We start from the raw sequence: 27,209 nt of genomic DNA, 5'->3' as shown, positions 1-27,209 counted from the left end.
TTTGATCTTATTTCTCATTGTTTTGGGTGGAGGGTCCGCTGCGTTATATACCCCACCACCTGCACGTTTGCCACTTCTCGTCTAGGGTAGTTTTAATTAGGGTAGTTAGGATCATGTGTCTTTCTCGTAACTAGTAACTACCTCACAAGACTATTAGAATTGCCTCAACTTCTGCCCAGATGCTGCGTTGCATTCCTCTCGCAATTTAACGATTTGAAAAATGGCCGCCGAAAAACAGCGAACTGTGGCTCATGCTTGGTGCCGCTGGTATCGCGTCGTAGCAGTGGGCACGCGACGCTCCCATAGAACACGTCCTCTGAGGACCTCGAAACCTCGCCAGTGAACAATATTACCACGAATATGAACAAAATATTCTCGTCGTTTGCCATTGCCAATCACGTTACACTGACTAGTTTTTAGTCCCGAAAACTTACAGAAATAATAAAATGTGCTTCGTGACGTGCCCCGAAATCAGTATCTACAAGTTCAGTCGGGGGTCACTGTCAACCCCACTCCAGTGATTCAATACGTGGAACTTAGGTGCTTAGGAAAATTGACTTCTAGAACGGGATCTGCGCCCGAAGAAATCGACGAAATTGGAGAAATGAAATCCTTGGGCTTGATTCCCCTCCCCCGCACGTGTTCAGTGTTATCGACTAAGGACAGGCTTGGTTCCCGACGGCCCTATGACGCATGGATCCACGAATATCGAGAACTTCCTGTTCAACAGAGAGCACCCACTCATTTGAAGACGTCACCAGTCAGTGCACTATTACAGGCGAGAATAGGAATAATCAGAGGTATCAATATAATTTAGCTAGGTCTTAGAGCGCGCAGGGCTAGCCAGGTAGGAAGTCTCCGACCAAATACGTATGTTGTATCTTGCCCAGTTAGTTGATAAGTGAATAAATGTGAAATAATTTTCATGATACATTTATTGAAGATAAAACTTGTTGAATAACAACTGCATGCCACTGATTGTGGAGATATCTTAAATCATAATAAAATCAGTGTAGTAAGTTCTGTTTAATTAGCCTTAGGACTGTGATTTACACGAGTTTGCTCCCCCCTTTGAGCAACATTTCTCTGGTCCTTCGATATTACACGCTCGGCTTGAAGGGAGCGTGCGTGGTCCCGGGCGGCGTCTCAAATTTCCTGGACTTTGGCTCCCAACTGCAGCTATTCCTCTTCACCAATTTCCCAGTGTATGAGAATTCTCATGCCCCACAACCACCCCCTCCTCCCCTCCTCCTTGCACTGTCCAGAGATTTCGGGAGATTACCCATAGATCGGTTCATATATGAGCTCTGAGCTTTCATCCGGGAGGGTAATAGCTGTCGATCACGAGTCCAACACGTGATCCAAGACCATGGTGAATCACACAAATATATCTACGCACAAACACAACAACAACTACAAAATTTGACACAGACGAGAAGAACATCCCTACAGGTCGCAGTATCTTCTGCAGTCACTCTCTTGTTCTCTGCCTTATCTTTGCACTTCTCATTCTATTTTAGTGTTATTTATCATATATGTACTCTTTCCACGTCATCACTCCCTCCCTCTGCATTTCTAATTTTAGTTCTCTGTTTCTAATATCTAGTTCGATCTCATCGTTTTTGCTGTAATTGTTCTAAACAAGAATCATGTCTGAAGGCCTTAGACTTGTTTCCTTTCAAGGCTTGTTAGTGCTTCTGTCTCAATTAATTTAACTTTTTTTTCACGGAACCAATATCTGGACCTCTTTTCACCCTAAAATTCATCCATCACATTCTCAAGACTATATTTCAAATATTTTTTTCTTTCCTCTGACGACCCTTCACGCCAATTCTAAGTCTTCGTTCGCGTCTCTGAAGTCATCCTATTTTCAATATTTTTTCAACCTTGTGTGTGTGTGAGTGTGTGTGTGTGTGTGTGTGTGTGTGTGTGTGTGTGTGTGTGTGTTAAAGAGAGTCACGTGAGCTCTCATGTTGAACAGGTGTGTGTGCATCTGGATTTCCAATATTTGGACAACTGAAGGTAGAAATACGCGAGATATTTTTTGAAAGCGATACTCAATCCCTTTATCCAATTTTTATTTTGCAAGTGACGGCTGAGATACAAGAATGCAGCTTCGTGAAATTGATTATGTCTGTCAAATTACACAAGTACTTGAAGTTGGGAACCTGTTGGTAGTAAAAATCTATACCATAATACTGATTTGGGTTATGCTCCACTTCATACTAGATTTGTGTAGCAAAGACTAATACAGCCTCGTGTTGATTTTGGGCAAGAATGTCGTAAGAGGGCTTCGAATGAATTTGATGATTCTTAGCGTCATGGCCTGATTAAAGGCTGGAATATTCATTTCCGACATTGGGTCACTGTTTGATCTTAGCGTAGTTGTCCTTGATATGTCAAATCTAATGTTCCTCTCTTGTGGTCAACATTTCTCTAATTATACTTTTATGAATCATCCCCCATACACTTTACTAGCGTTGCTCAAAAGGCTGATACGTCTATGGCTCTTTTAGAAAGACAGGTAGCTATTCTCCTTATAAATACACAGACAATGGAAATAATTATACAAACGAATTGATAAATACAACACAAGTCCCTTTACTAACAAATTATTACATTACAGATCAAATGCCCCCAGCACTGCAGTAATATACACAGAAAACTGGCTCAAAAACAGACTATATATACGTCAAATAGAGAATGCACAGAAAGGTGTTGATGTTAACCCACATGCAGTATTGACAAAGTAATATTTTCTTCGAATCACTTATGGATCAATTCAGTAGCCGTGGGTGGCTATTATCATCATCATCATTAGTATCTTTTATACTTTATAATTTTCTATTAAGGAATATTCTAAATTTAGTCAGAACTAAACTGTGTACCTTAAGACTAATGTTGACATCGTAATTAGGGGTAACTGTTGTATGTATATATATAAGTATATATATATAAATATATATATATATCTTATAATCTTCCAGAATATTGCTCTACTCGAGAGTAGCTCCATTTTCTATCTTCGTTGAGTTTCATTGAAAGTGGGAAATACTCGATTTCGACAATTGGATGTAGTTGGAAGGGAGATTCTGTGCGACTTTTTTTTGTTTTTGTTTTTATTTGCTTTATATAATTCGTATTTTTTCAAATTTAGAATGTCTAAAATTGGGAAATATCAAATATTTTCGAGATTTCCGAACTTTTTGTCTCTAATATTGGATAACTTAAATTTCTAGAGATTCTGAAGAATGATATAATTATTGTAGGACATTTTTCTGGAGTGTATTTAGGAATCAATATCCAAAATCCGATGTCAAGAGCATTGTATGACTGAATAAACGAGAAAAAATGAATAAACAAATAGCAAGTAAGTAGATAAACAAATAAATAAGGAAACAAATGCATATTATACAAAAATAAATATATATGCAAATGAACCGATAAATGATTAGATACACTAAAGCGTCATATATAATTTCATTGGTTGAAAAAGAAGGCATTAATCTATAACCTTATTCCTTTCAATTTGTTACTTAACATGTTACACAACATGTAAAGAAACTTTATGAGCTGTAATTTGGATATAAAGTGGGTGACATTTATTCTTTTCCCAGTTCCCTTCCCTTCGTAAGAGGTTGCTGTTTAAGACAGCACCCTCCTTCCACTTTGTACTACTCGTACTGAAGAGGATTGCAGTTAGCGATCGAAATATATAGTTTCGCTTACTCCATTCTTTCTTTTGTCCGACTGTGGTGTTAATTGTGATTCACAAATGTGTTACACATTTCTCACCAGTGATATACATATATATATATATATAAATATATATATATATATATACACATATTTGTTTCACATATCTTGTACATTTCTAAGATATTTTGTTTCATTATCATTACTTACTATTCCTTAGCCCTTTTAAGACCGTGATATGTCTTGTGCTATTTCTTCTGGCTTAATTTCAGACGATTAAGCTCAATCGATTTTATTTTTGAATTATTCAAGGACTCGTGAACTTCCGCCAGGAGACGCTGCGACAAGCAGATCAATCAATCATTCAATCAATCAATCGGTCTGTGGCCCAAAGGAATCGGTCAAGGTTATTCGTTCATCCATTCGTTCATCCCGTAGAAGAGTTTGTGGAGCTGTCTCGAATGTTGGACACGGAAACACAGTGGGGTCTGTGGCTTCTGTATACTGGCTGCATCTAGGACATTTTAGAGTCAGCGTCCAGGCCAGTTCTATGCTCTTTTTGCTTTGACTGAAATTCATTTCTCTGCTGGGTTGAGTGTCCGGGGTTTTGGCGAGGTATAATATTTGGCGGTCGATCAAAGAGTGTTTGCTGTGTAATCTGTCTCTATGGGGGCGGTTTTTCTACTGAAATGTTGTGTGGCTGGGTGTAGGTTGGAGATGTTTGAGTAAAATGCTGTTGGAGTTATTTTCATGTTACTTTTAATGGGATTTGCGTTTATGGGATGTGATATGAGAAATGACTGAGTTTGAAGACTGAATGGAACTGAATGTCTATCACTCTATGGGGGAAGATTTTGAATTTCGAGTGTAAATGTTTTACGAGAGTTGTCCGAATACCATTAGTTATCAAACTTAAAGCTCCTTTTTATATAATTTGTAGGTTCTTTTTGTTTTCGTAATTGTTGTATACTATGAAGTGGAAACATATCATTCTTATGAATTGTTTACAAATAGGCTTTCTTTCTGACGTCCAAATCTTGAGCTTATAGCCGTTCTGAGTACAAAGTTTTATACTAGTTGTAATAATTTCCTCTCTTTTGTGTGAAGATGAGCATGATCGTTTAATCTGACCATTAAGCGTTTCTTTGATTCATGGTTGATTAATTGTTGCCTCGTGGCTGAGAACTATCCCTCATGGGCCTTCCCACAGATCTCTCTGTTAAGAGAATTTGTACAGTTATCTGTGCTGTATTGCTGTGGGACAATTCCCATGTCCCCGGGGGGAAGTGAGCTGTCGCCGGTTGTCAAGTCTCCATGTGCGAAGTGTATAGAATACAGTTGGAACTGATACAGAGAGATCCTGAGTACCGTCGGGAGACCGAATGTCAGCCGTTCAGGGCTGCACCTCCTAATGAAGGTGAGGGGGTTGCCGGGTTTTGGAAAGAGGGAGCTTCGGTGTATTTCTTGAAGGATCATCACATCCAGGTACACCGTCATTGGTTCCTTGATTGGTAACATGGGGTAAAAGAGGTTACTGGGGATTTCTGAAATAGTACAGACCCATTCTGTGTCAACCATGATTATAAATGTCTGAGGCAAGTCTCTATGCTTTTGGTTGGTAACTTGTAGCTTCGCGCTGATTTTCTAAAAAAAAAAAAAAAAAAAAAAAAAAAAAAATATATATATATATATATATATATATATATATATATATATCTCGTGGGTGTAAATAACTACAAAGAAGTAATGTAACACTCGTAAAATTCAACAAAGACCCACTGTGTTGGATAAGAAGAGATGAAGTAGACAATATCCATATATTTGTGATCACAGACTGTGATCCTCTTCAGTGGAATACAGAGTAGTGAGGGAAATACATGTCTTATATACAGAGAAAGAGAAGAAACATGGACAGGGCTTAAATGGCGTCTATTGCTTTGCGCGGCAAGTCACCCACCTTCACCAAGGATGGTATTGGTCACCAGACTGTATTACTACCTGGGCAGTCAATAAATTACTACCATTTTTGATCAAGGCAGGTGACTTGCCGCGCAAGGCAATAGACGATACTTGAGCCCTGTCCATGTTTCTTCTCTTTCTCTGTATATTGGACATGTATTTTCCTCACTACTCTGTATTCCGCTGAAGAGGATCACAGTCTGTGATCGAAATTTATGGATATCGTCTACTTCATCTCTTCTTATCCAACATAGTTGGTCTTTGTTGTGTGTGTATATATATATATATATATATATATATATATATATATGTATATATATATGTGTATATATACATATATATATATACATATGTATATATATATGTATATATATATATATGTATATATATATGTATATATACATGTATATATATATGTATATATATGTATATATATATATATATATATATATATATATATATATATATATATATATATATATATATATATGTATATATATATGTACAATACTGAATGGGTCCCAGTGATTAGAGATACATTTTAACAACCACAATGCACTTTAATTCTAAGTCATCAACATCGGGAGACCCAATGGAGGCCGACATGCAGAAATTGAAATGCGGTACTGCCAAGGACACGAACCAGGCAATCGCATGACAAGTGCTGCAGTGACTTACCGACTACGCTATTTCTGCATGTCGGCCTCCACTGGGTCTCCCTATGTTGATGGCTTAGAATTAAAGTGCATTGTGCTTGTTAATATTATATATATATATATATATATATATATATATATATATATATATATATATATATATATATATATATATATATATCGTTGATAACTTGTAGCTGCGTACTGATAAAAAAAGTCTTGGTGACAGAACTGTTCCTTGATAGCCGGTCGTTGTGAGATATTTTGCACTGTGACGTAGGATAAGAAATGGTTGAAGAAAGTGGTGCAGAAAAAAATCCAGATATATTTTATACTCGAACGTTTCGAGTCTTCCTCAGAGACAATCGGAGGTTACTCTGAGGGAGATCAAGGAGACTCGTCGAACGGCGTGAGATGAAGGAACATCCATTGCCTCCCACAGTGCTGAGGAACTTAGTTCCTCCCACAGTGCTGATGAACTTAGTTCCTCCCACAGTGCTGAGGAACTTAGTTCCTCCCCCAGACAACAAAACAATACTGACTTCACCTACATCTATTCTTATGCAACTAATCAATCGTATCTAGAACTAGGGATTAGCTTCTAGATTTACAGGTCTAGTGAAGAGGTCGTGAGTGCAGTGAGGGAGGCTCTAATGGGCCTAGTTTACTCTTCTAGCTGGCTCCGACTCTGATGACAAGCTTTGTGTTAAGTGCTACTCTTACTTGTTTGCTAAAGCGTTACTACAGTTCAAACGTATCCAACTCATTGACCCAGCAATATTGATTTTTTCGTGTAGAGGTTGATATGACAAAAGCAGTGTATTAGTTTATTGTATCTATATATATATATATATATATATATATATATATATATATATATATGAAATGCACTATATACGTATATATATATATATAAATATATATATATATATAAGAGAAGATTTGGAATCTGGGATCCATATTGGCAAACTGTAAACACCAGATTCAATCGAAGGGTTTATTTGCCCGAAGTTTCGATTTCCGTCCAGGAATCGAAACGTCGGGCAAATAAACCCTTCGATTGAATCTGGTGTTTACATTGATTTCACTTCCACATTCAAAGGTTTCTTGCCATATCAAACTCTAAAGAGGACTTAACCCTTTATCAGGCTGATGGTTGGGTGGGCAGTCTCTACATACGAATAAAATTGTCTGACGACAGATAGGACAAAAAACGTAAAGTGCAATACAGCCGATAAAGGGTTAATGCTTGTAAGGTAATCTCCTTCGATGATCAGTGGGCACTTTGCAGACTTCCTTCTCCACGCCTGACGAGCTTTATCGAACTCAGAACGTGAAATGAATGACTCCATATCCTATAGTATTTCCGAACATTCAACGTTATGTAAAGAATCCTCCCATCCCATCTTGGGGTCTCACCCTCCAAATGGAGCAGTCTGGCGTTTGGAGAAATAAAATCTGCAAAGGACTGAAGGATTGGCCAATGAGAGCTCAGGACAATGGTTTGGACACGTTGAAAGCCGTTGGCAGGAGCTCCTGGATCCCCTGGGGCCTTTGGCTCCATTAGTAAGACGAGGAGGAGGAAGAGGAATGAGGAGGAGGAGGATGAGAAGGAGTGATGAGGAAGAGGAGGAAGGAGGAGGAGGAGGAGAGTTTAAATGGATATAATAAGGACAAAAAGATAGATACATCCAAGGAAAGGGTGTATATGTATATATATATATTCGTATATATATATACACACACACATATGTATATATATATATATATATATATATATATATATATATATATATATATTGAGTAAGAGAGAGAAAAGGTCCAGGGGCCGTCACTGTCACGAAGGTGTTGACACACATCTTAGTTAACCCCTTCATTATGATGACGTCAATTAGGAATTAGGTTCCGGTTAATAGCGGACGATTTTGATCAGCTGATGGTAGGTGGGTGGGGTGGGTGGTGGTGGTGGGTGGGCTGAGGTTACTATATCAAATGTCGCAGTTTGAGAAGGGCCAGAGGTTTGCACAAAGGGAAGGGTGACAAAGAGACTTCCGACCCTAGAGAGCCTTTTTTTTTTTTCCTAAGGTGAAGCCAAGAGGAGTGTGCCCAAAACTGACACCTGTGCCTTGTTTGCTCGGATATCCAGAAGTGATTGATTGTAAAACCCTTCAACATGATGAGATAATTTCAATATTTTCTCCTGGCCAATGCCATTTGATTCTATTCAGCTCAGGGACAGACTTTAGGCTGAATAGTTATTTTAGACTAAAATATACAGTATAGTGCTGAAACATCGTACGTTGATGAAGCTGGGAAAGTAAAAAAAAATCGTTGAATTTAGGCAAGAACGGATGGGCACGAGGCTCTCTTTAGGGAGGAATTTGGGCTTGTGGAAGAGCCGTGTCGTTGGGTTCAGGAGTGCGGGGTACCCACCTTGTGTTGGATATTGTGAGGACGGGGAGGTTGGGTGGAGGTGGGTGGGGAGGTGTTCAGGGGGGAATAAGGGGGCTAGGGGGCAGTGCGGACGCTACGTTCTTCTTTGCGAATTGACAAGCGCAGCCATGACACACAAAAAATGAGCAGAAAACATTTGGTTTTATGGTACTCACGCAGTCACCAGGAAATACGTAACTCGGAAGAATGCAAAGTCTGGCCACTCGCTCCTCAGGTCCAGTCCATGTGGGTTTAATGTAAACCCTTGGGGTGTGTATGCAAGCAGGGAATGCTCAGATTTTACTAAAAAAAAATGACTACTCATGGTCTGTGACATAAAAGGCACATTATGGGGGGTTTGTGTAAAAAAGTGGAAGCTATTCCGAGAGTGTGGGTGGACTGGTGAGCGCTCTCGAGCAAGATCAGTGTGACGCTTTCTCGAGAGTCGAAGCGAGTGGCCAGCTTGCCTTCTCTGACACTTTGAGTCTCCATCTACACCAAAACACTTATCCTGTTGCTCTACCCACCTGGGTTCTTCTTTAATTGCGGGGCTGTAAGAAAAGGTGAAATTTTACTGCTCGTGTACAAGACATTCACCCTTAAGTGTGCGCCTGTCTTGCAGGAGAAGTGAATAAAAGATCAGGGAAATGAAAATACAAAGAATAGGTTTACATGTGCAAAAGTGAAAGATATTTTCTGAAGGTTTGAGACATTTTGGCATGGGAAGATTTAAGTCTTCACAAAAGTTGAAAAGATATATACATATATCAGAAAGGCTCAAGATATTTTGACATGATAGAGAAGATTTTTAGGTTCTTTTCTGTGGAAACAGAGATCAAGTCTTTAAATATATCTCTGTGAAATTTAGATCTTGAAAAACTGACAATAAAGCTACAGTTTGTGACTTTAACAATCACTTACAAAAAACAATAAGAATAAAAATATCAAAAAAGAAGATTTAGTACCATAGCAATATACATAGCAGCAGACATTGTGGAAAAAAAAAGATAAATGCAGACTGTGATGGAGTGAAAGAATGAAAAAACAGAGGTGCGCGGGAGGCTGGACGGAAAATGATGAAAAGATCTGTCCAACAACATCTGTCTTTGGAAGAGACATTTCATGAGGACAGATTTTGGTTAAAAAAAAAAAAAAAAAAAAAAAAAAAAAAATTCCTATTGAAGTACACATACACCATGGCCATGGGGGGGGGGGGGGGGGGGGTTAAAAATAATCTGCTAAAGATGCATACACAAGAATGGGCCATAGAGGGCTTTTTGTCCATTATCTTAAAAGATTAGTTCCATAAAAAGGGTGCCATGGTTGTATGTTGGTGACCCGGCCATATAACGGGAACTGAAAATAATGGGTTCTTTTGAGATTAACATGAAGGGTGACCTCTTCCTCTGTTCTCCGGCCCACCAATCACACATGCAGGACACCATCCTTCCAACCAATCAACGGTGAGGTAATGGAGGCGTGGCACAGCCCTCAATATGAATTGTACAAAATTCAGTGAAGAAATATATTTGTGAAAACTGCATCTTCCCTTCTGATGAAGTTGTGACAGACAAGAATTTACAAAGAAAAGTGTGGATGTATCCAGAAGTTTAAAGATGTATCTGAGTTAGAATAACATGGTGCATTGATTAAATGGAGATTAAACAATAAAAGAAACACCTGGGTTATAACTATACTTCTGAAAACATCCCACGGATGTGCACATGGTACTTCCCAGAGCAGAAAAAAATAATGAATTAAAGCAAGTGAGAGTGTGTTGTGTGAGGTTTTGATAGAATGTGGCGAAACCTTAAGAACAGAAGCTGCAACTTTCTCTAAAAATACTCTCCTCCTCCATGCTCCTCTTCCTCCTCCTCTCCGGATTTAGGGAGGAAGGGGAGGAGAGAACTACGCAAACTATTGTAGCTCCAACCACTCGAGACAAACATTCACACCCGTTCATCTCCATTTGTCTACAAAGGGGCAAACTACTCAAGTTGAGTGAGCCATATTCCATACAGTACATGACAGTCTTCCACACGAGAGACAAATCGTCTATGTACTATGGACTGGCAGACGCTAAAGTCTGTTCACCTGAGTGACCTCTATACCAACTCTGAACATTTACAGAAACAATCGCCAAAGAGTACATGACAGTCTTCCACACGAGAGACAAATCGTCTATGCACTATGGACTGGCAGACGCTAAAGTCTGTTCACCTGAGTGACCTCTATCCCAACTCTGTGAACATTTACAGAAACTATCGCCAAAGAGGACATATTTGGGCCATTGGTCCATTTGAGAGTGATTGTACCAACTTTGTGAACATTTACAGAAACTATCGCCAAAGAGGACATATTTGGGCCATTGGTCCATTTGAGAGTGATTGTAAATCCCAGAACTGGTAACGAGGCGCATGGGGGAGAACAGAGATTAGGAAATGACTATACAACTGGAGAACCCAACATGATGGAGAAATTTGGAGACACTAAGCACTGCCACCAGTGTGACATGCTCAGCCTGTGTGACCTGTTGGACAGGTGGACAGAAGAAACTGTCATGCAGCTGTATCATTCCACTATACAGTATATACATATGCAGTAGACACAGGCACGGAAATGAATATTTATGTACAAGTTGACCTTTAGCCATGCATATGTATAAATGTACAGGTAAAAATGTATGTTGACAAACGCGCTCTCCCTCTTGCGCAAGAGTAACTCTCCCACTCACACGCACATACAAATACAAACACAAGTGTTCGCACACACACACACACATACACACACACACACACACACACACACACACGCCACTCATTGGCCTACTGGTGTAGTGGCAAGCATCTTGACTTCTAATATGAGAATTCCAAGATCGAGCACTGCACACGACTTAAACGCTTTGATAACAAAAATCCCCCTTGAGCAAGCGGGTGGTGTGTGTGTGTGTGTGTGTGTGTGTGTGTGTGTGTGTGTGTGTGTGTGTGTGTGTGTGTGTGTGTGTGTGTGTGTGTGTGTGTGTGTGTGTGTGTGTGTGTGTGTGTGTGTGTGTGTGTGTGTGTGTGTGTGTGTGTGGTCACAGCACTGCTCTAAATTGGTCTATATACAGGTTCTGAGCTCTGATCTGAGAATGTGATTTTTGTTGATCCAAGACCACGGTGAATCTTTAAATCAATCATACACATACACACGCATGCACGCACAAATACACACACACACACACGCACGCACTCAAGCACACACACGTAAACAAACACACACATACACACACACACATACACACACACACACACACACACACACACATACATAAACAAATACATGCACACACACTAACAAACACACACAAACAAACACTCACTCACACAGACAAACACATACACACACAAACACACACACACTAAAAACACACGCACACACAACCAAATAAACACACACAAACGCACACACGCCCACACTAACAAAACACACACATACACATGTATACATACATATACAATGTTGGGAAGCGAGGCACTATGTCAAGTTATGATATCGATTTTTGGCACCCAATGGCGAACCACAAAAGCAGGACACCCGGTCCAGTTCCCTCCACAAATGAAGTCCAAGATGAAGAAAAATAATCATGACATATTATCATCTACGTGGAAAATGATGGGTAACAACTTAACTTCAAATCAGCAAGAAGAAAAACTACGCAGCGATTCTAGAGCAAGCTACCTCATGTGGATGTGCTTTTCATAGAAAGATGGAAGAACGATATTCTGATGACTCGACAGTGTTCGTCAGTGTATGCTACTTGACACACCGTTCTCCCAGCCTTCCGAAAGCGTCGTACTGTAGAAGTAATGCGAGCAACTACGTGTTTTTTGAAGCGCTGATACGTTTGCCCAGCACGCAATCTACTTGCAAACTGCTACAAGGACACCGAGCTAGATGCAAACGTTCTAAAGAACAAGCTGTTGACTTCGTTTTATGACTAAGGCTGGAACCTCAGAGACCTTAATAGGTTATGAGCGACCAGTTATTGCATCACGTGACTATAGCTTACACGATCTACATCGTATTCGACAGCCAAAACATAAACAAGTCTACCAAATCGCTCCTACTGGCGTATGATCTGCTTAGCCATCTACCAACTAATCTCTCTAACATAAATAAAAGACTACACGAATAAAAAAAATCTTTGACCCCATTACTGGGTAGAACAACTTGCACTACTGGCATGGAGCAACGAACTACGACCTATTTTGTTACCTGCTCTGGTAGTCGGTAATCTGCTTGCCTTCTGGCCCAGTCCACATGATTCTTTGCGAGTTCTTGCGTTCCGTGTAACATGAGATGTAGAACCTGTCGTCTTGGAACGCCGTGTGTTTTGTCACCTTCGGTTTGATGATGAGCTCGCTTGACACAGCTGGAAGAAGAAGAATAAAATGTTAACAAAACAAAAAACACACAACTAACACCAGTACAAAATTTCAGAGTCAAACAAGATGAAAATCAAATGAATTTTGAAATCAGACGTGAGTCGACATAGTCATTAAATCAGATTTTTTTATATTTCCAGACACAGCTGGAAGAAGAAGAATAAAATGTTAACAAAACAAAAAACACACAACTAACACCAGTACAAAATTTCAAAATCAAACAAGATGAAAATCAAATGAATTTTGAAATCAGACGTGAGTCGACATAGAGTCATTAAATCAGATTTTTTTTTATATTTCCAGACACTCATGAAGAATAATAAAATGTTAACAAAACAAAACACACAACTAACACCAGTACAAAATTTCAGAGTCAAACAAGATGAAAATCAAATGAATTTTGAAATCAGACGTGAGTCGACATAGTCATTAAATCAGATTTTTTTTTATATTTCCAGACACAGCTGGAAGAAGAAGAATAAAATGTTAACAAAACAAAAAACACACAACTAACACCAGTACAAAATTTCAAAGTCAAACAAGATGAAAATCAAATGAATTTTGAAATCAGACGTGAGATCATCGAGTCATCATTAATAAAAAATTACCCAAATTATAATACATCAAAAGGACAATGGTCATCAGATTGTTTAACAACATTAGCAATCAAAAAAAACTTTTACCCTATGTAGATGGCCTGGAAGACAGCAATCGTTACCAGGACAGAGTTACTTGAGCCACCTTCTCATGTTCCCTTTGTATCGACTATATAACTCCTACTTGTACACCATGTAACTATCTGCTGAAGAGGACCACAGAGTGGTCGAAATATATAGTTAATTCTATTCTTCATCCGTTTACTTTCTCCGACAGTGGAATTTTTTCATACATACATACATACATACATATATATACACACACACACACACATATATATATACTGATTATATATACATATATATATATATATATATATATATATATATATATATATATATATATATATATATAAGAGCTCATTGAAGCACGTTATCATGTGGTAATGTAGCCTAGGGTTCGCAGAACTTGGCTTTTGAAGCAAAATGCTTCCTCTCCTCTCCCAAGCGGTCGGAAGCACCCCACAGAACCCCTTGTTCGGGCAAAAGTTGACGTTACTGCTTCAAACACTGGTTATAGGTCAAGACCTTCAGGGAGTCTGACCTCGGTTTTTGGGACAAGGTTCATTATCGCTGTCCAGAGAAGAGGGAAACAAAAAAAGAAGGAAATGGAAAAGAACTGGAAGAAGACAGGAAGGCAACGGAGAAAGGGGAGCAGGGAGGAGAAGAATGAAAAGAAGAGAGAGGGGGAAGAAAGAGGAGGAAGAGGAGAAAGGTTCATTATCGCTGTCCAGAGAAGAGGGAAACAAAAAAAGAAGGAAATGGAAAAGAACTGGAAGAAGACAGGAAGGCAACGGAGAAAGGGGAGCAGGGAGGAATAGGGAGGAGAAGAATGAAAAGTAGAGAGAGGGGGAAGAAAGAGGAGGAGGAGGAGGAGGAGAAAGGTTCATTATCGCTGTCCAGAGCAGAGGGAAACAAAAAGGGAGAAAATGGAAAAGAACTGGAAGAAGACAGGAAGGCAACGGAGAAAGGGGAGCAGGGAGGAGAAGAATGAAAAGTAGAGAGAGGGGTAAGAAAGAGGAGGAGGAGGAGGAGAAAGGTTCATTATCGCTGTCCAGAGAAGAGGGAAACAAAAAAAAAAAGGAAATGGAAAAGAACTGGAAAAAGACAGGAAGGCAACGGAGAAAGGGGAGCAGGGAGGAATAGGGAGGAGAAGAATGAAAAATAGAAAGAGGAGGAGGAAGAGAAGAAGCAAAAGGAGGTCCACGTTGAAGGAGGGAATTATTATCTTTATGTACGTCAACCCTATTTCTGTCTAAAAAAGGTTTTAGGTTTCCTTATGGAAACCTCTGCAGTAGAAATATAAAGAAAACAATAATAAGGAAAGAAATAAGAGGAGGAAGAGGAGACTGTGGAAAAGAGAAAGGGAAATGAGGAAGAAAGGAAAAAATGGAGGACGAAAATGGAAATGAGAGGGAGATTATGAGTAGGAAGAAAAGGAGAAGGAAAAAGAAAAAGAAGAGAGAGAGAGGAAGAGAAGGAGGAGGAAGAGGAGAAGGAGGAGAGGAGGACGAGAAAGAGATGGGAGCAGGAACAAAAGGAGGAAGAGGAGGAGAAGAAAATTCAGGGGGAAGAGGAGTAGGGGGAGGAAGAACAGAAAAAGGAAGGTAGAAAAATATACAGGACCAGAGGCAGGAGTAGAGGGAAGAAGAGGGATAAAGGAAGGAACAGGTACAGGACACAAAAGGTTTAATAGAATGAAAATAAAAACAAGAAGGAAAAAAGAAGACAGAGGAAAAGGTGAGAGTGTAATCAGTCAGGAAGAGGAGAAGAGAGGAACGCAGATTTTAAGGAAGCCCGAGAGACAAAGAGTTCTCCTGAATCGCTGACGAAGAGGGAGAGGAAGAAGAAGAAGAAACGGAAAAAAAAGAAGAGAGAACGAAAGGGAAAAAGATGGAGTCTTCAGGCAGAGATGGCGATGGGGGGGGGATACTTCTTGGAACTGGAGTGAAAGGCGAAGAAACGGAAGAACACGAAAAAAGGGGAAAAAATGAAAGAAGAAAGCTTGAGTTTCGTTGTCGTTGACAGAGATCCCAAAACCCGCCTCAAGGAAAGGAAGGAGGAGAAGGAGGAGGGGAGCGCAAAGAAGAGGACAAGAAGGATGAGGAGGCGGAGGAGGAGGTGAAGGAGAAGGAACAGGAAAAGAAGGAGAAGGAGGAAAAGGAGAAGGAGAAGTGGAGGGGAGAAAGAGGAGGAGGAGGAGGAAGAGGAGGAGGAGAAAGAGGAGGAGGAGGAAGAAGAGGAGGAGGAGGAGTGGAATAATAGCAACAATAGTAGAACTACTTGCGCTACTATAAGTATTATTAGCACTATTATTAGTAATATTAGTAGTCGTACTCATAGCCGCAGAAGTAGTTGTAGTAGCAGCAACAGGAGTAGTTACAGTAGTTGTAGCGGAAGGAGGAGGAAGGGGAAGAAGAGAACAAGAATATCGAAGGGTACTAAAAATGACGAGAGGTGCGTGAGTAAAAGACAAAGAAAACACAAAAGGATCAGAAGGCGAAAAAGACAAACACGAAGAAGAAACAGACGAATAGGTTGACGAAAACGAAAAGACGAGGACGAAGAAGATGAAGTAGACAATTAATAAGAAAAGACGAAGATAAATAAGAGGAAGAAGACTAAGATTTATGTAAAAACAGAGACGTAGACGAAAAAATAGAATAATATAAAAGCAAACATGAGGGTTAATAAGAACAAGAAAAGAAGAAAAAAGAAGAATAGGTCGGAGAAAAATAAAAGAAGAAGCAAAACATGAAGTGGAAAAAGAAGAAAATTAAGAAAAAAGAAGAAAAGAAAAAGAAAAAACTAAGAAGAAGAAAAAGAACATGAAAGTGAATGAAACAGAAGTAGAACATAAAGTGGAAAAAGAAGAAAAAGAAGACAAAAGAAGAAAAGAAAAAACTAAGAAGAAGAAAAAGAAGAACATGAAAGTGAATTTACAAGAGAGGAAGAAGAAAAAGTACCCTGAACTCAGTCTCCCCTCGTTTGAAACAATACTTAGTACTCTGTTGAAAAAATATTCCGCATGAGGTATGCATTATGTATGAACAGCTCTTCAAGAAGACGAGGAAGAAGAGACGGTGATGGGGAAGAGGGAGAGAGGAAGAAGAAAGGAAGAAGGAAAGACGGAGGTGAATGGAGAACGGAAAGGGAAGAGGAAGTGAAGAAGAACGAGAATAACGTTGGAGATGATCAAAGAAACGGCAGAAACAGACACACACATACACATCTCGTGACGCAGTGGTTAGAGTTCCCGCCTGCCACTACGGCGGTCCGGGTTCGAATCCCGCTCAGGGATGAAATAATTTCAGTATCACTGCGCTGCGAGTTGTTACTCCAACTCTCGTGGGCGGGGAGTTGGGTGTGTGTGTGCGTGTAAGGTCAGAGCATTACACATAAATCGGTCATATATGAGCTCTGAGCTCTCTTCCGGGAGGAAAATAACTGTCGATCACGAGTCCAACACGTGATCCAAGACCATGGTGGTGAATCACACGCACACACACACACACACACACACACACACACACACACACACACACACACACACACACACACACACACACACACACACACACACACACACACAGAGAGGGCGAGAGAGAGGGAGAGAAAGGGGGATAGGTGAAGAATTTATGTAGTGCAAAAGACCTTGCCCCCCTCCCCCCCACCAAAAAAAAAAAAAAAAAATCTTGAGTTTCTCTTCGCATAAACTTGTTGTTGTGTATCTTCTTGCGATGGTGCATCTCTTCTCCACCAACAAGGCAAGGTCGGTTAGAGAATACATTATAATACCAGACGACTTTTCTCAGATGAATTCTTATTATATTTTTTTATCTTTCTTTTATCAATTCATTATTATTATAATTTTTCCCGCATCCGACCTAGTTATGGCCCAAAGGTCTCCTGTCGGCATGATCCTCTGTAATCCTTTGTAAATGGTTCCACGATCTCTCAAAGATCTATGATCCTTGGTACTTTGTGTCATAACTGACCAAACTGATCAACGATAGAAACCTGTCCTGCAAGTCATATGTCTGTGAAAATTATCTTTCAGTTGTTCTTTTTTAAATTCCATCAATACCATCATGGATGGGGAGTCCCGAGGGCCGGTACTAAGTTTCCGGAATTAATCCAAGATACTTGTCGGTTATTTTTTTTTATTTTCTTTGTTCTAATTACTTATTTATTCGTTTTCAATCAGTAACTGCTCTTCTCCTCATCCTCCCACTATCGGAAGACAGAAATCGGTTCACATTTGATAAAGATTCAAAAATTTTGTTTTTCTTCGAGAGAGATATAATGATATATACCAAGATATAACGATATATATCAAGAGTCGTTCCACACTGTGGCACATTGGTTTTGTTAGCTTCTAGTCTTCTAGTTAACGAACTGAAAGCAACAACTATCATTATCTAAGAAAAAAAAAAAGACTCCCGGCTGTCTTTTAATGAACCCGGGTGTATGTGTGTCCCCCACTGAACCGGCAAAAAGGGACACGTCGCAGGCCAAGCACCCACGGCTGCGCCGTGGGTGGCGAAGCCAGGTTCTTGTCATATACTAAAAAACAACATTTTCACATATCTGAAAAATACCAAAGTTCATGCCACAACTAGGTCCTCATAGAAGTTGTTGAGTTTAATTTTTTATTCCTTTGACTGTTATAGATAGCTGCACAAACAGTACTAATTTCTAAGGAAATGTAATTAGTAATACTTCCTGTTGCTCTAACCTCCTGTTGCTCTAATCCACCCCCAACTACTGAAGACAACTGTAGCTTACAGTCGAAGTATATAGATTCACCGTTTCCATTGTGTTTTTTTTTTTTATCCGACTGTGGTTTTTGTTTTGATTTACAAGTGTGTTACTACATTTTTCGTTAGTGGTTTTTAGACCGTGTTTAACCGCCACAAAGTGTTTTAACCACATCACATACCACACTATACCATGATTACTTCTTTCCCATCTTCTTTGATTCCGCCTCCTCTTTGCTCCCTTCCAAATATTTTTTCTTCACTCTCCCTCTTTTATTGCTGCTCGAAGTCTTCTTCCCATTCTTTCTCTCTGGCTTTTAATTTCATCGCAATTCTTCTCCGTTTTCGTCTACTTTTTCGTTCCCATTTTCTTCTTTACTCAGTGTTGATCTCATTCATTTTTTTTTTTTTTTTTTTTTTTTTTTTTTTTTTTTTTTCTTACTTTTTCGACATGGTCACGTTCTCTGTATCTAGGCCAGCAGCATTTGATAGTTTCTTTCGGCTAAACATTCATTCTCAACATTTTTCACTCCATTTCCCGCCTTCGTGTATTCCCAATATTCATGTGGTTTCCTTTCATTTTTCTCCCAAATTCCACCCCACCAAAAATGTAAAACATGAAAAATAATTAATAAAATAAAACAAACAAATAAAACAAAATGAATAATAATAAATAAAAGGAAATGTTGATGAAGAGAACCCTTTTGCCTTATTACAAAGTTGACAATCTTGTATTTTTTCTGCCAGGACACATTAACGGATTTTTTTTTTACTCAGATTCTCCACATTATAAAGAAATGTATAATTTGTAACAGCAGTCCATAACTCCCCTGAATTCTTGTCATGGTTACCATGGAAACCCCCACGGTTTCCAGATCAAGAACATAAGAACATATGGGGATTGGGATGAAAGGTGGTGATGAATATGGAACTGCCTTGTGTACGCCTTATGGTCCCTTGCAATCTCCTTCATTCTTATGTTCTTATGTTATGTTATATGAATGAAGAAGGCCTATACTAGGTAGTTCCATGCCCATTACCACCTATTATCCACATCCATAAAGTTATGTAACTTTCTCTTAAGACAACCGATAGTGTATAGGACTTGATTCAGCTGAGGGAGATGGGGCCTTGGTCTGGAAGTCTTGAAACTCTTCTTGTTCAGTTCATTACAGTTGTTCAGTCTTCAGGTTTAGTTCAGCTGATCGATGGTTCAGAGACTGAAGTGGTTGTCGGCAGAAGACGAATTTGAAACACAAATATAAAGATCTGTTTCGTCTCTTCCCTTCTCAAAGGCGAATGAATACGAAACAAAATGAATCAATTTGAAATGTGGGAGAGAAAGTCGATTGTCAAGTACGGGTTCAGAGTGTAACGTTCAGTGTCTTTAATGAACCGCATTTCTTCCCCATCGCTTCCACAATGTTTCATCTTTTTCTGTACTTTATGGTCTAATGCGCTTGTACCGTTGCTGAATGAAATCGTCTGGTCTTTGTCAAAATATCAGTAGGCAATGGAGTGAAATGAATAAAATTATACGAATTTTGCCGAAGCTATAAAAAAATGAATAATGAAATTGAATTAGCTAACATTTTATTATTTTGTGGAAAGTGACAGGAGTGACCTCATCTCCTTCAATGGATAAAATTCACTGGTATTAGAATAAGAGTAAAGAAGTAAAATGAGCTCTTCCCCTTCAATCTCCAGGGCATTTCAGACTCGAACTTTCTCATTGTGTGTGTGTGTGTGTAATAATAATAATGATAATAAAATAGATAAAATACAATGGAAATTAGGTCACTATCAAACGGGCGTAAGCCTTCCCTTCGATCCCTTCCTCCCTGTACGATCCAACTCCTCCACAATTCTTCTTGCCCCTCTATCATTCCTCTATGTTTCATTTCTCTTTCTCCTCCCCCAGCCTCTCCTCTTTCCCGTATCTCCCCCAGCTTGACGTCCCCTCTTCCATCTACTTTTGAGGAATTCACCACCTCATCCTTAGCCCCCGCGTTCCTCCCCACGCCGAGGTGGTTTGCGATGAATCGACCTCTTTTTAGAACCCCGAAGACCCTTTAACCTCGGCCTTGTTTGATTAACTGGCGACACGACGTGTACCGAGATCGTTGCTTCGATGCAATGCAACCTTAAAAAAAAAAAAAAAAAAAAAAAAAAAAAAGGGGGGGGGGGGGGTTAAGATTGTATGGTCCCCCTTTCGGAGGACGTGCCCTCAACTACTGATTCCTTTTTCATCGTAAAGAAAAATCTTACCGTAACTGAAAGTAAATATGCGATGCATGGCTTACAGCAACCATCATCACTCCTTTCCATAACGACACTCTTACATTCACAGTGTGAATTTGTGAAACAATGTGAAACAACCCACAATGTTATCGTTACCAAAGGAACTTATCTCTTTGACCGGTTCTTGAACACTTCGAAATATATAAATGCAGCCATTACTTCCGTATAGGACTTCACAAGTCCCTCCCACTTTCCTTTTCTTGTGTGTAAACAATTTTCCTTTTGTTGTGTGTAAACAGTGCTTGCAACCTTTCCAGAACAGTCTCAACAAATAGGGACGCTTGTATCAGTAAAAAAAAAAAAAAAAAAAAAAAAAAAAAAAAAAAAAAAAAAAAAAAAAAAAAAATTATATATATATATATATATATATATATATATATCGAAGATAACTCATTTTGCGTGTGAAGCCTCGATAGTCGAAGCTTCAAAGATGTCGAATGGCTCTCTTGAATAAAAAGACTCGGTGAAATAAGTCTACATACTGTATCGTGCGAGTTGACGTCTGAGAATGTTTAGGACAAGCTACGAAACGTTCCTTTTAATGTCTGTCGTAGCGTGTTGATTAGCGTCCTCATCTAGTAATAAACTGGCGTACAATCAAGGGTGCGATTCGCGGTTTTATTCAACACGTCTTCCACACATCAAAACGGATCGAAACGATTCGGAACGTTTCGGAACGTTTTGGTAAACATCCCACGTAAAGCACTTCTTACATTCTAAATCTAAAGCCAACAAGACTAGCAAATACCTACCTTAGAACATATTTTTTTCTATTGAGAACCAGAATACAAGAACAAGAAGATAAGAATCACAGCAAACGTATATGAAAGGCCAGATTCAAAACAGTACCCCTCGTAGACCGTAGAGGCTCTACATTTTAATATCCCACTCACACACAGTGGGAAATGAGAAACCCCTGGTAGAGCAAAATTTTGTCAGTTGCGACAAGCAGGGTTTTTTTTTTTCTTTCTTTCTTTTTTCTTTTTTCTTTTTTAAGGCTGATGTTAGGTCGCCTTCCCCGCCTGGCCAGTGCTGCCGGGAACCAACGCGACATAGCCCGCAGTGGCTCCCGGGAATCGAACTCACGATCGTCTGCTCATGAGCTTGACATGGTATCCACTGGGCTTCCGCGCGGCTTTCCAGCAACTGAATAAAATCACCCGGAGTCAGCCAGACCATCTTAACCAGATGATTCTGTTAGGATAAAGAGTGTTCCTTTTCAACCGTATAAAGGGTTAAGTCTGCTTCAGTTAACCTATTGTAGTGGTCAACCGCGCTTCAATGGTTTAATCTGACTGTTGCTACGTCAGCAATTAACCTTTTTCGACCTCAGCAACTCTTTAAGTCAGGTCGAGGCGGACCCGCACTCTACTGACATCTGGCTCAGGAAACGCTGACGATGGACCACCATAGAGTCAGCATTCAACAGCACGTCATAAGACTGACTTCTGCATCCCAGGTCAAGAGACAGTGCATGACACAATCCGGTTCAGTTGTCAGGACACCTTCGAATAAGTACAAAATTAAAATCTAAAGTTCAAAGAGTTTATCGTGATAGGTTTGAAACTCTGACGTCTATAGGGATGTTTCTTAGTTGATTAAAATCCTCTGTCGGCAGTGAGAATGTGTACACGGATCGAACATAAACGCCAAATGTTTAACAGATATATGTTTTATCCTCTGATAAGGGTTTTTCTATGCTTGATACAATCGCGTGGCGTCAAGCAGATTAAACATGACGCCAAAGGTTGGACCGTGACAGGGTTGACCTCTCATGTCTGTAGAACATTTCCCTCCATTGAATTAAATCGCTCGACGGCAGCCCAAACAAGCCTAAGACTGGAATACAGACACCAGAGGCCATTACTCTTCACCTGAAAAAATATATCATCTTTTGTCTCAAATAAACGTGTAAATGGGGCGGAGGGTGAAGGAGAGTCCGGGAGGTGCTGAGGGAGTACGTGGCAGTGGGGGAGAACTTGATGGAGAGGCGGTGGTGGCGTTGGAGAGGCGGTGGTGGCGTTGGGTGATGAGAGGAGACTCAATCTACTTAATGAACGATTCCCAGCGGAGCTACCCCTGCCTTCCGCTCTTCCCTCCCTCAGGAGACGAAGGGTGGGAGGCGGGAAGGAGAGGAGGAAGAGGAAGAGGATGGGGATGAAGAAGAGGAGGAGAGAACTATGATGGAATGCTTTAAGATGCCCTGGAGCGGTGTGTTTTTCATACTTTTTTATATTAATATTGTTAGTGCTATTGCTTTGGTGACATTATTATGATTGCATTTGTCATTATTGCAATGATTTATACATTTTTGCGTGAGAGTCAGCGGTGGTAGGATACTTTAAGGCGCTCTGAAGCGAAATCACTTTTCCTTTCCTTCTGGATGCCGCCTGGTTACTTTACTGATCCCTGTGGTACTCCCGGCGATAGCGAAAGAGCTCGCTAAGATGGCACTTCGCAGACGCCAGACGCTCATCTTCATATCAGAAACAGGAATCCGTGCTAAAGAGATTAGCCCTTAGTCTCACTTTTTGTGACATATTTTTGTTCTAGCTACCCTCAAGCGATTTTATTCAACTAAGGGAAGCGTTTCTCAAAATCGCATAACATAGGGGAGAATCCAGCCTAGTGTAATCTTTTCGATGCATCTTAAGACTTATACTTTTATTCCAATCTTCGTCAGGTGGTTTTATTCAACCGATGGAAACCCCCCTCTTCAGCCAAAAAATTAAGAGGATAAGCTATGAAACGGGAGTCTACTTTACAAATTTCATACGATGATGCAAGAGAACTTTAATCAATTGCAGTGGAGTTCCTTGGTCAAAGAGCTTGGAACAATCTTGATCAAATACTTTGAACCTGGAGGGTAAGTTTTGTCCTGCCTAACGTCATTCAGCTAAATGGAGATGGGGCTATAAGGACGAGGGGGTTCCTGAAGAAGTACATCAAGTAGGGACGAAGACCGAGGGAGGAGCTGTCCGGCTAAGAGGAAATGGAGGTGGGACTTTCCTGAAGAAGAGGAGCCTACGCCTGGTGGCGCGTACCTTCGGCCGAAGCCGTCATCTTTGCCTTATGCGTCTGGACTGATAGGGCAGGGAACAGTCACTACTGGGAATCGGAGAGAGGTAAAGGTTTCAAACCCACAACTAAGCGATTGCGAAAGCAGCACGCTTCCAATTACGCCACCAGTGTACAGGTTTTCCAGAAGAGGAGGTAGTGAAACAGATCTGATATGGAAAGCTAGGGAGGCGCGCGTAGATTAGATAGTAATAGGAGAGGAGATAGGAGGAAAGGTGTTATTGGAGATAGGGAAAAGTGACAGAGGAGGTGACAGGGAACGAGACAGGTGAAAATGGGTTGACAGGGGAGGAATTGGAAATGGCGGATGGGGTGACGGGTGGAGAAGACAGGGAGGTGGAGGTGGGAAAAGTGACAGAGTAGGTGACGGGGGTGGAGGAGACAAAGGAGGTTAAAGACGAGTTGACAGAACTGTCAACAAAGAAAGAAGTAACAGGAAGAGTAACTGACAGGAGATGAGATGGGAGGAAGTTACAGGGAACACTGGAGCGCAATGGCCTGTGGGTCAAACGCTCGAGACTGAAAGCCGTTGGGGACAAAGTTGTTTGACGTTTAACCCGTTGAGGCCGTTAGGAACGTTGGAACGAAATTGACTGTCAGTTGAGATCTTTGCGGTTGTTAAGATTGGTAGTAACGAACCAGTTTGAGGGTAATAAAGCTTAAAACCATTTGGACCATTGGGGAGAAATAGCTTGACAGTTAATTCCTTGAGACCATTGAAACCATTCAGACCGTTGCTTGACGGTTTGAATACGGTGTGGTAAGCCTCTTTAAGAATTATAACGGTTTAACGGTAAAACCCAACTGGAATGGAACCGTTGTTGACAGTTAAGACCTTTGTGGTTGGTTGTCGGGAACAATTAGAACGGTTTAAAAGGTAAAACCAACTGGAATGGAACGGTTATTGACGGTTAAGACCTTTGTGGTTGGTTGTCGAGAACGCTGGAAGAATTAGGGCGGTTTGACCGTTAGGACAGCTGGAACGGGACCGTTGGGATTTAAAATTTGTTTGGAAATTTTTCGAAACCTGGAGGTGACCGGGCGAGTGGAAGACCGGTGGTTAGGGTCACGTGGGTTGATTGATGGATGGATGGATTGACTGGGATGATTGACTGACAAGTTGAAGGTCGTGGGCCTTTTCATAGATACATGAATAATATCATCTAGGCTAAGCCAGAAGATAATCTACCGAATACAACAGCCGTTGGAAGGGTTAATCAAAATATATTTAATATCTATCCCAAGCTGAATATAAAAATCTTGGAATTCTCAGATATTGAAGATGATATTTCCTTGTATTTTCTTTTGTTGTATATCGTATGGAAGTTTCCGAGAATTCCCTAGCTCCGTAGTTTCCGTCTGGGAGTTACATGACTATTCTGAAACTACTTGTTTCTCTCGGCTGAACTGTATATAACACTCGCAGACTCTCTACCCCAAAACCTCCTCTTCCCGTCTAATGTGTCACCTTGCCTAATGTGCCACTTGTCTAGCGTGCCACTTCCTAGAGTGTTACTTGACTAGCATGTCACTTGCCTTGCGTGCCAATTGGTTTAGCGTGCCAATTGGCTAGCGTGGCACTTGCCTTGTGTGGCACTTGCCTAGCGTGCCACTTGCCTAGGGTGCCACTTGTCTAGCGTACCACATGCCTAATGTGCCACTTGTCTAGCGTGCCACTTCCTAGTGTGTTACTTGACTAGCATGTCACTTGCCTAGCGTGCCACTTGGCTAGTGTGGCACTTGCCTTGTGTGGCACTTGCCTTGTGTGGCACTTGCCTAGCGTGCCATTTGCCTAGGGTGCCACTTGTCTAGCGTGCCATTTACCTAGCGTGCCACTTTTAGTGTACTACTTGACATTTCCTTTATTGGACAACTAAGGCTGAAGTGCATCTAAAGATTAATTACCTTGGAGCAGCGCAGCACTTGTTCTTATGGACTGCCATTTAACGGCGTTTCTATCCTTAGTTGAGAAGTATTGCTACAGACTCAAATTATATTTGTATTTTTTCTTATTTAATTTTCCAGTGAGTGTACTCAATGGCAGTCTACGGCTAAAATCAACACAAAAAATGAAATAGAAAAATAGAAAAATAAGTTATATGAATAAGCAAAGAAACAAACAGACAAATAAATAGATAAATGAATAAGTAGATAAATAGATTAATAAATAAATAAGATGAATGAATAAATACATGAAGAAATGAAGAAATGACAATAGAAATATCTACTAAACAGTGTTAATTATGTATTGGTTCCTAGGACGTTGATTTATAATACATAACTAATGGCCATTTATAACACACTTTACTTGTGGATTCTTCTACTAAACTCTGCCTAAGTTTCTTGAAGTTGGATCGACATTGACGAGTTAAGTAAACATAGCTGAGAGATTGTGTGTTTCTTTCACAAAGTTTTCTGAGGAAATGTATTTTGACTTTGAAACTAATTTCTGTAGTTGGAATGTTGAAGGCTTACAAGGTCGTGACGATTTTTAAATCGTTCTCTACAGCAACGTCTCCTAAAATAAATAAATTTGTCCGACATTAAAGCGAGAATATATATAAATGAAATAAAAATAAAAGAAAAAGTAAAATTAAATAAGATAAAGTGAAATAAAACTAGAAAAGTAAATTAGAAATTAAATTAAGTATAATAAAAGAAAATAAAGTGAATAAATAAAAATACTGATAAACAGGTAAATGAATAAATAAATTGAATAATCATAAATAAGATGTGTTGTCACAGAAGACATATAAACAACACAGTTGACGTGTGGAATGGCGTGTGTATAATCTTTATCACAAATCCAACCATAATTGATTTGTACTTTTATTTCGAAAGTAATACAACAGAACACCACGTGAATGGACGAAGTTGCCACGAGCATTGTGCAACTGTTGCGAAATTGAGCGTTGCTGTGTCAACTCCATTTGTCCTCAACAGTTAGTCACTGCAAGGTGATTGAAAATGTCGCACGCAAAAAAAAAAAAAAAAAAAAAAAATTAGTATTTATAAGTGAATTCTTGAGAGACATGAATTCCTTCTTTTGCTTGTGATTCTGAAGACATAATCTAATTTTTTCCGTACCATAATTACCTACATTTTCATTCTTCGACATATTCCACTGCAGAGGTGAACCATAGAACTTCTCTTGAGACGCACTCACGTCTAGATACTTGACAACGACTGCATAATAAAATGCTCGTCATCTGTCAACAACGTGTCACGATTCCAATGCGTTCC

At 39.9% G+C, this 27,209-nt stretch overlaps 1 protein-coding gene across 1 annotated transcript in view; it reads right to left on the bottom strand.

Annotated features, from left to right (window-relative positions):
- LOC143036781 (neural cell adhesion molecule 1-like) overlaps positions 1–27,209 on the bottom strand; it is a 68,200-nt gene that overhangs the window by 17,633 nt on the left and 23,358 nt on the right. Inside the window, exons 2-3 of the mRNA XM_076204516.1 lie at positions 13,002–13,158; positions 9,272–9,295 (exon numbers count right to left, since the gene is read on the bottom strand). Of these exons, the coding sequence (XP_076060631.1) occupies positions 9,272–9,295; positions 13,002–13,048 (71 nt within the window). The 5' untranslated portion in view covers positions 13,049–13,158. The remainder of the gene's footprint in view (positions 1–9,271; positions 9,296–13,001; positions 13,159–27,209) is intronic.

This window comes from Oratosquilla oratoria, chromosome 21 (assembly GCF_046742065.1).
Source record: "Oratosquilla oratoria isolate Oo_2021 chromosome 21, ASM4674206v1, whole genome shotgun sequence".
Lineage (NCBI taxonomy): Eukaryota > Metazoa > Arthropoda > Malacostraca > Stomatopoda > Squillidae > Oratosquilla > Oratosquilla oratoria.
This window is presented reverse-complemented; position numbering and strand designations above follow the sequence as displayed.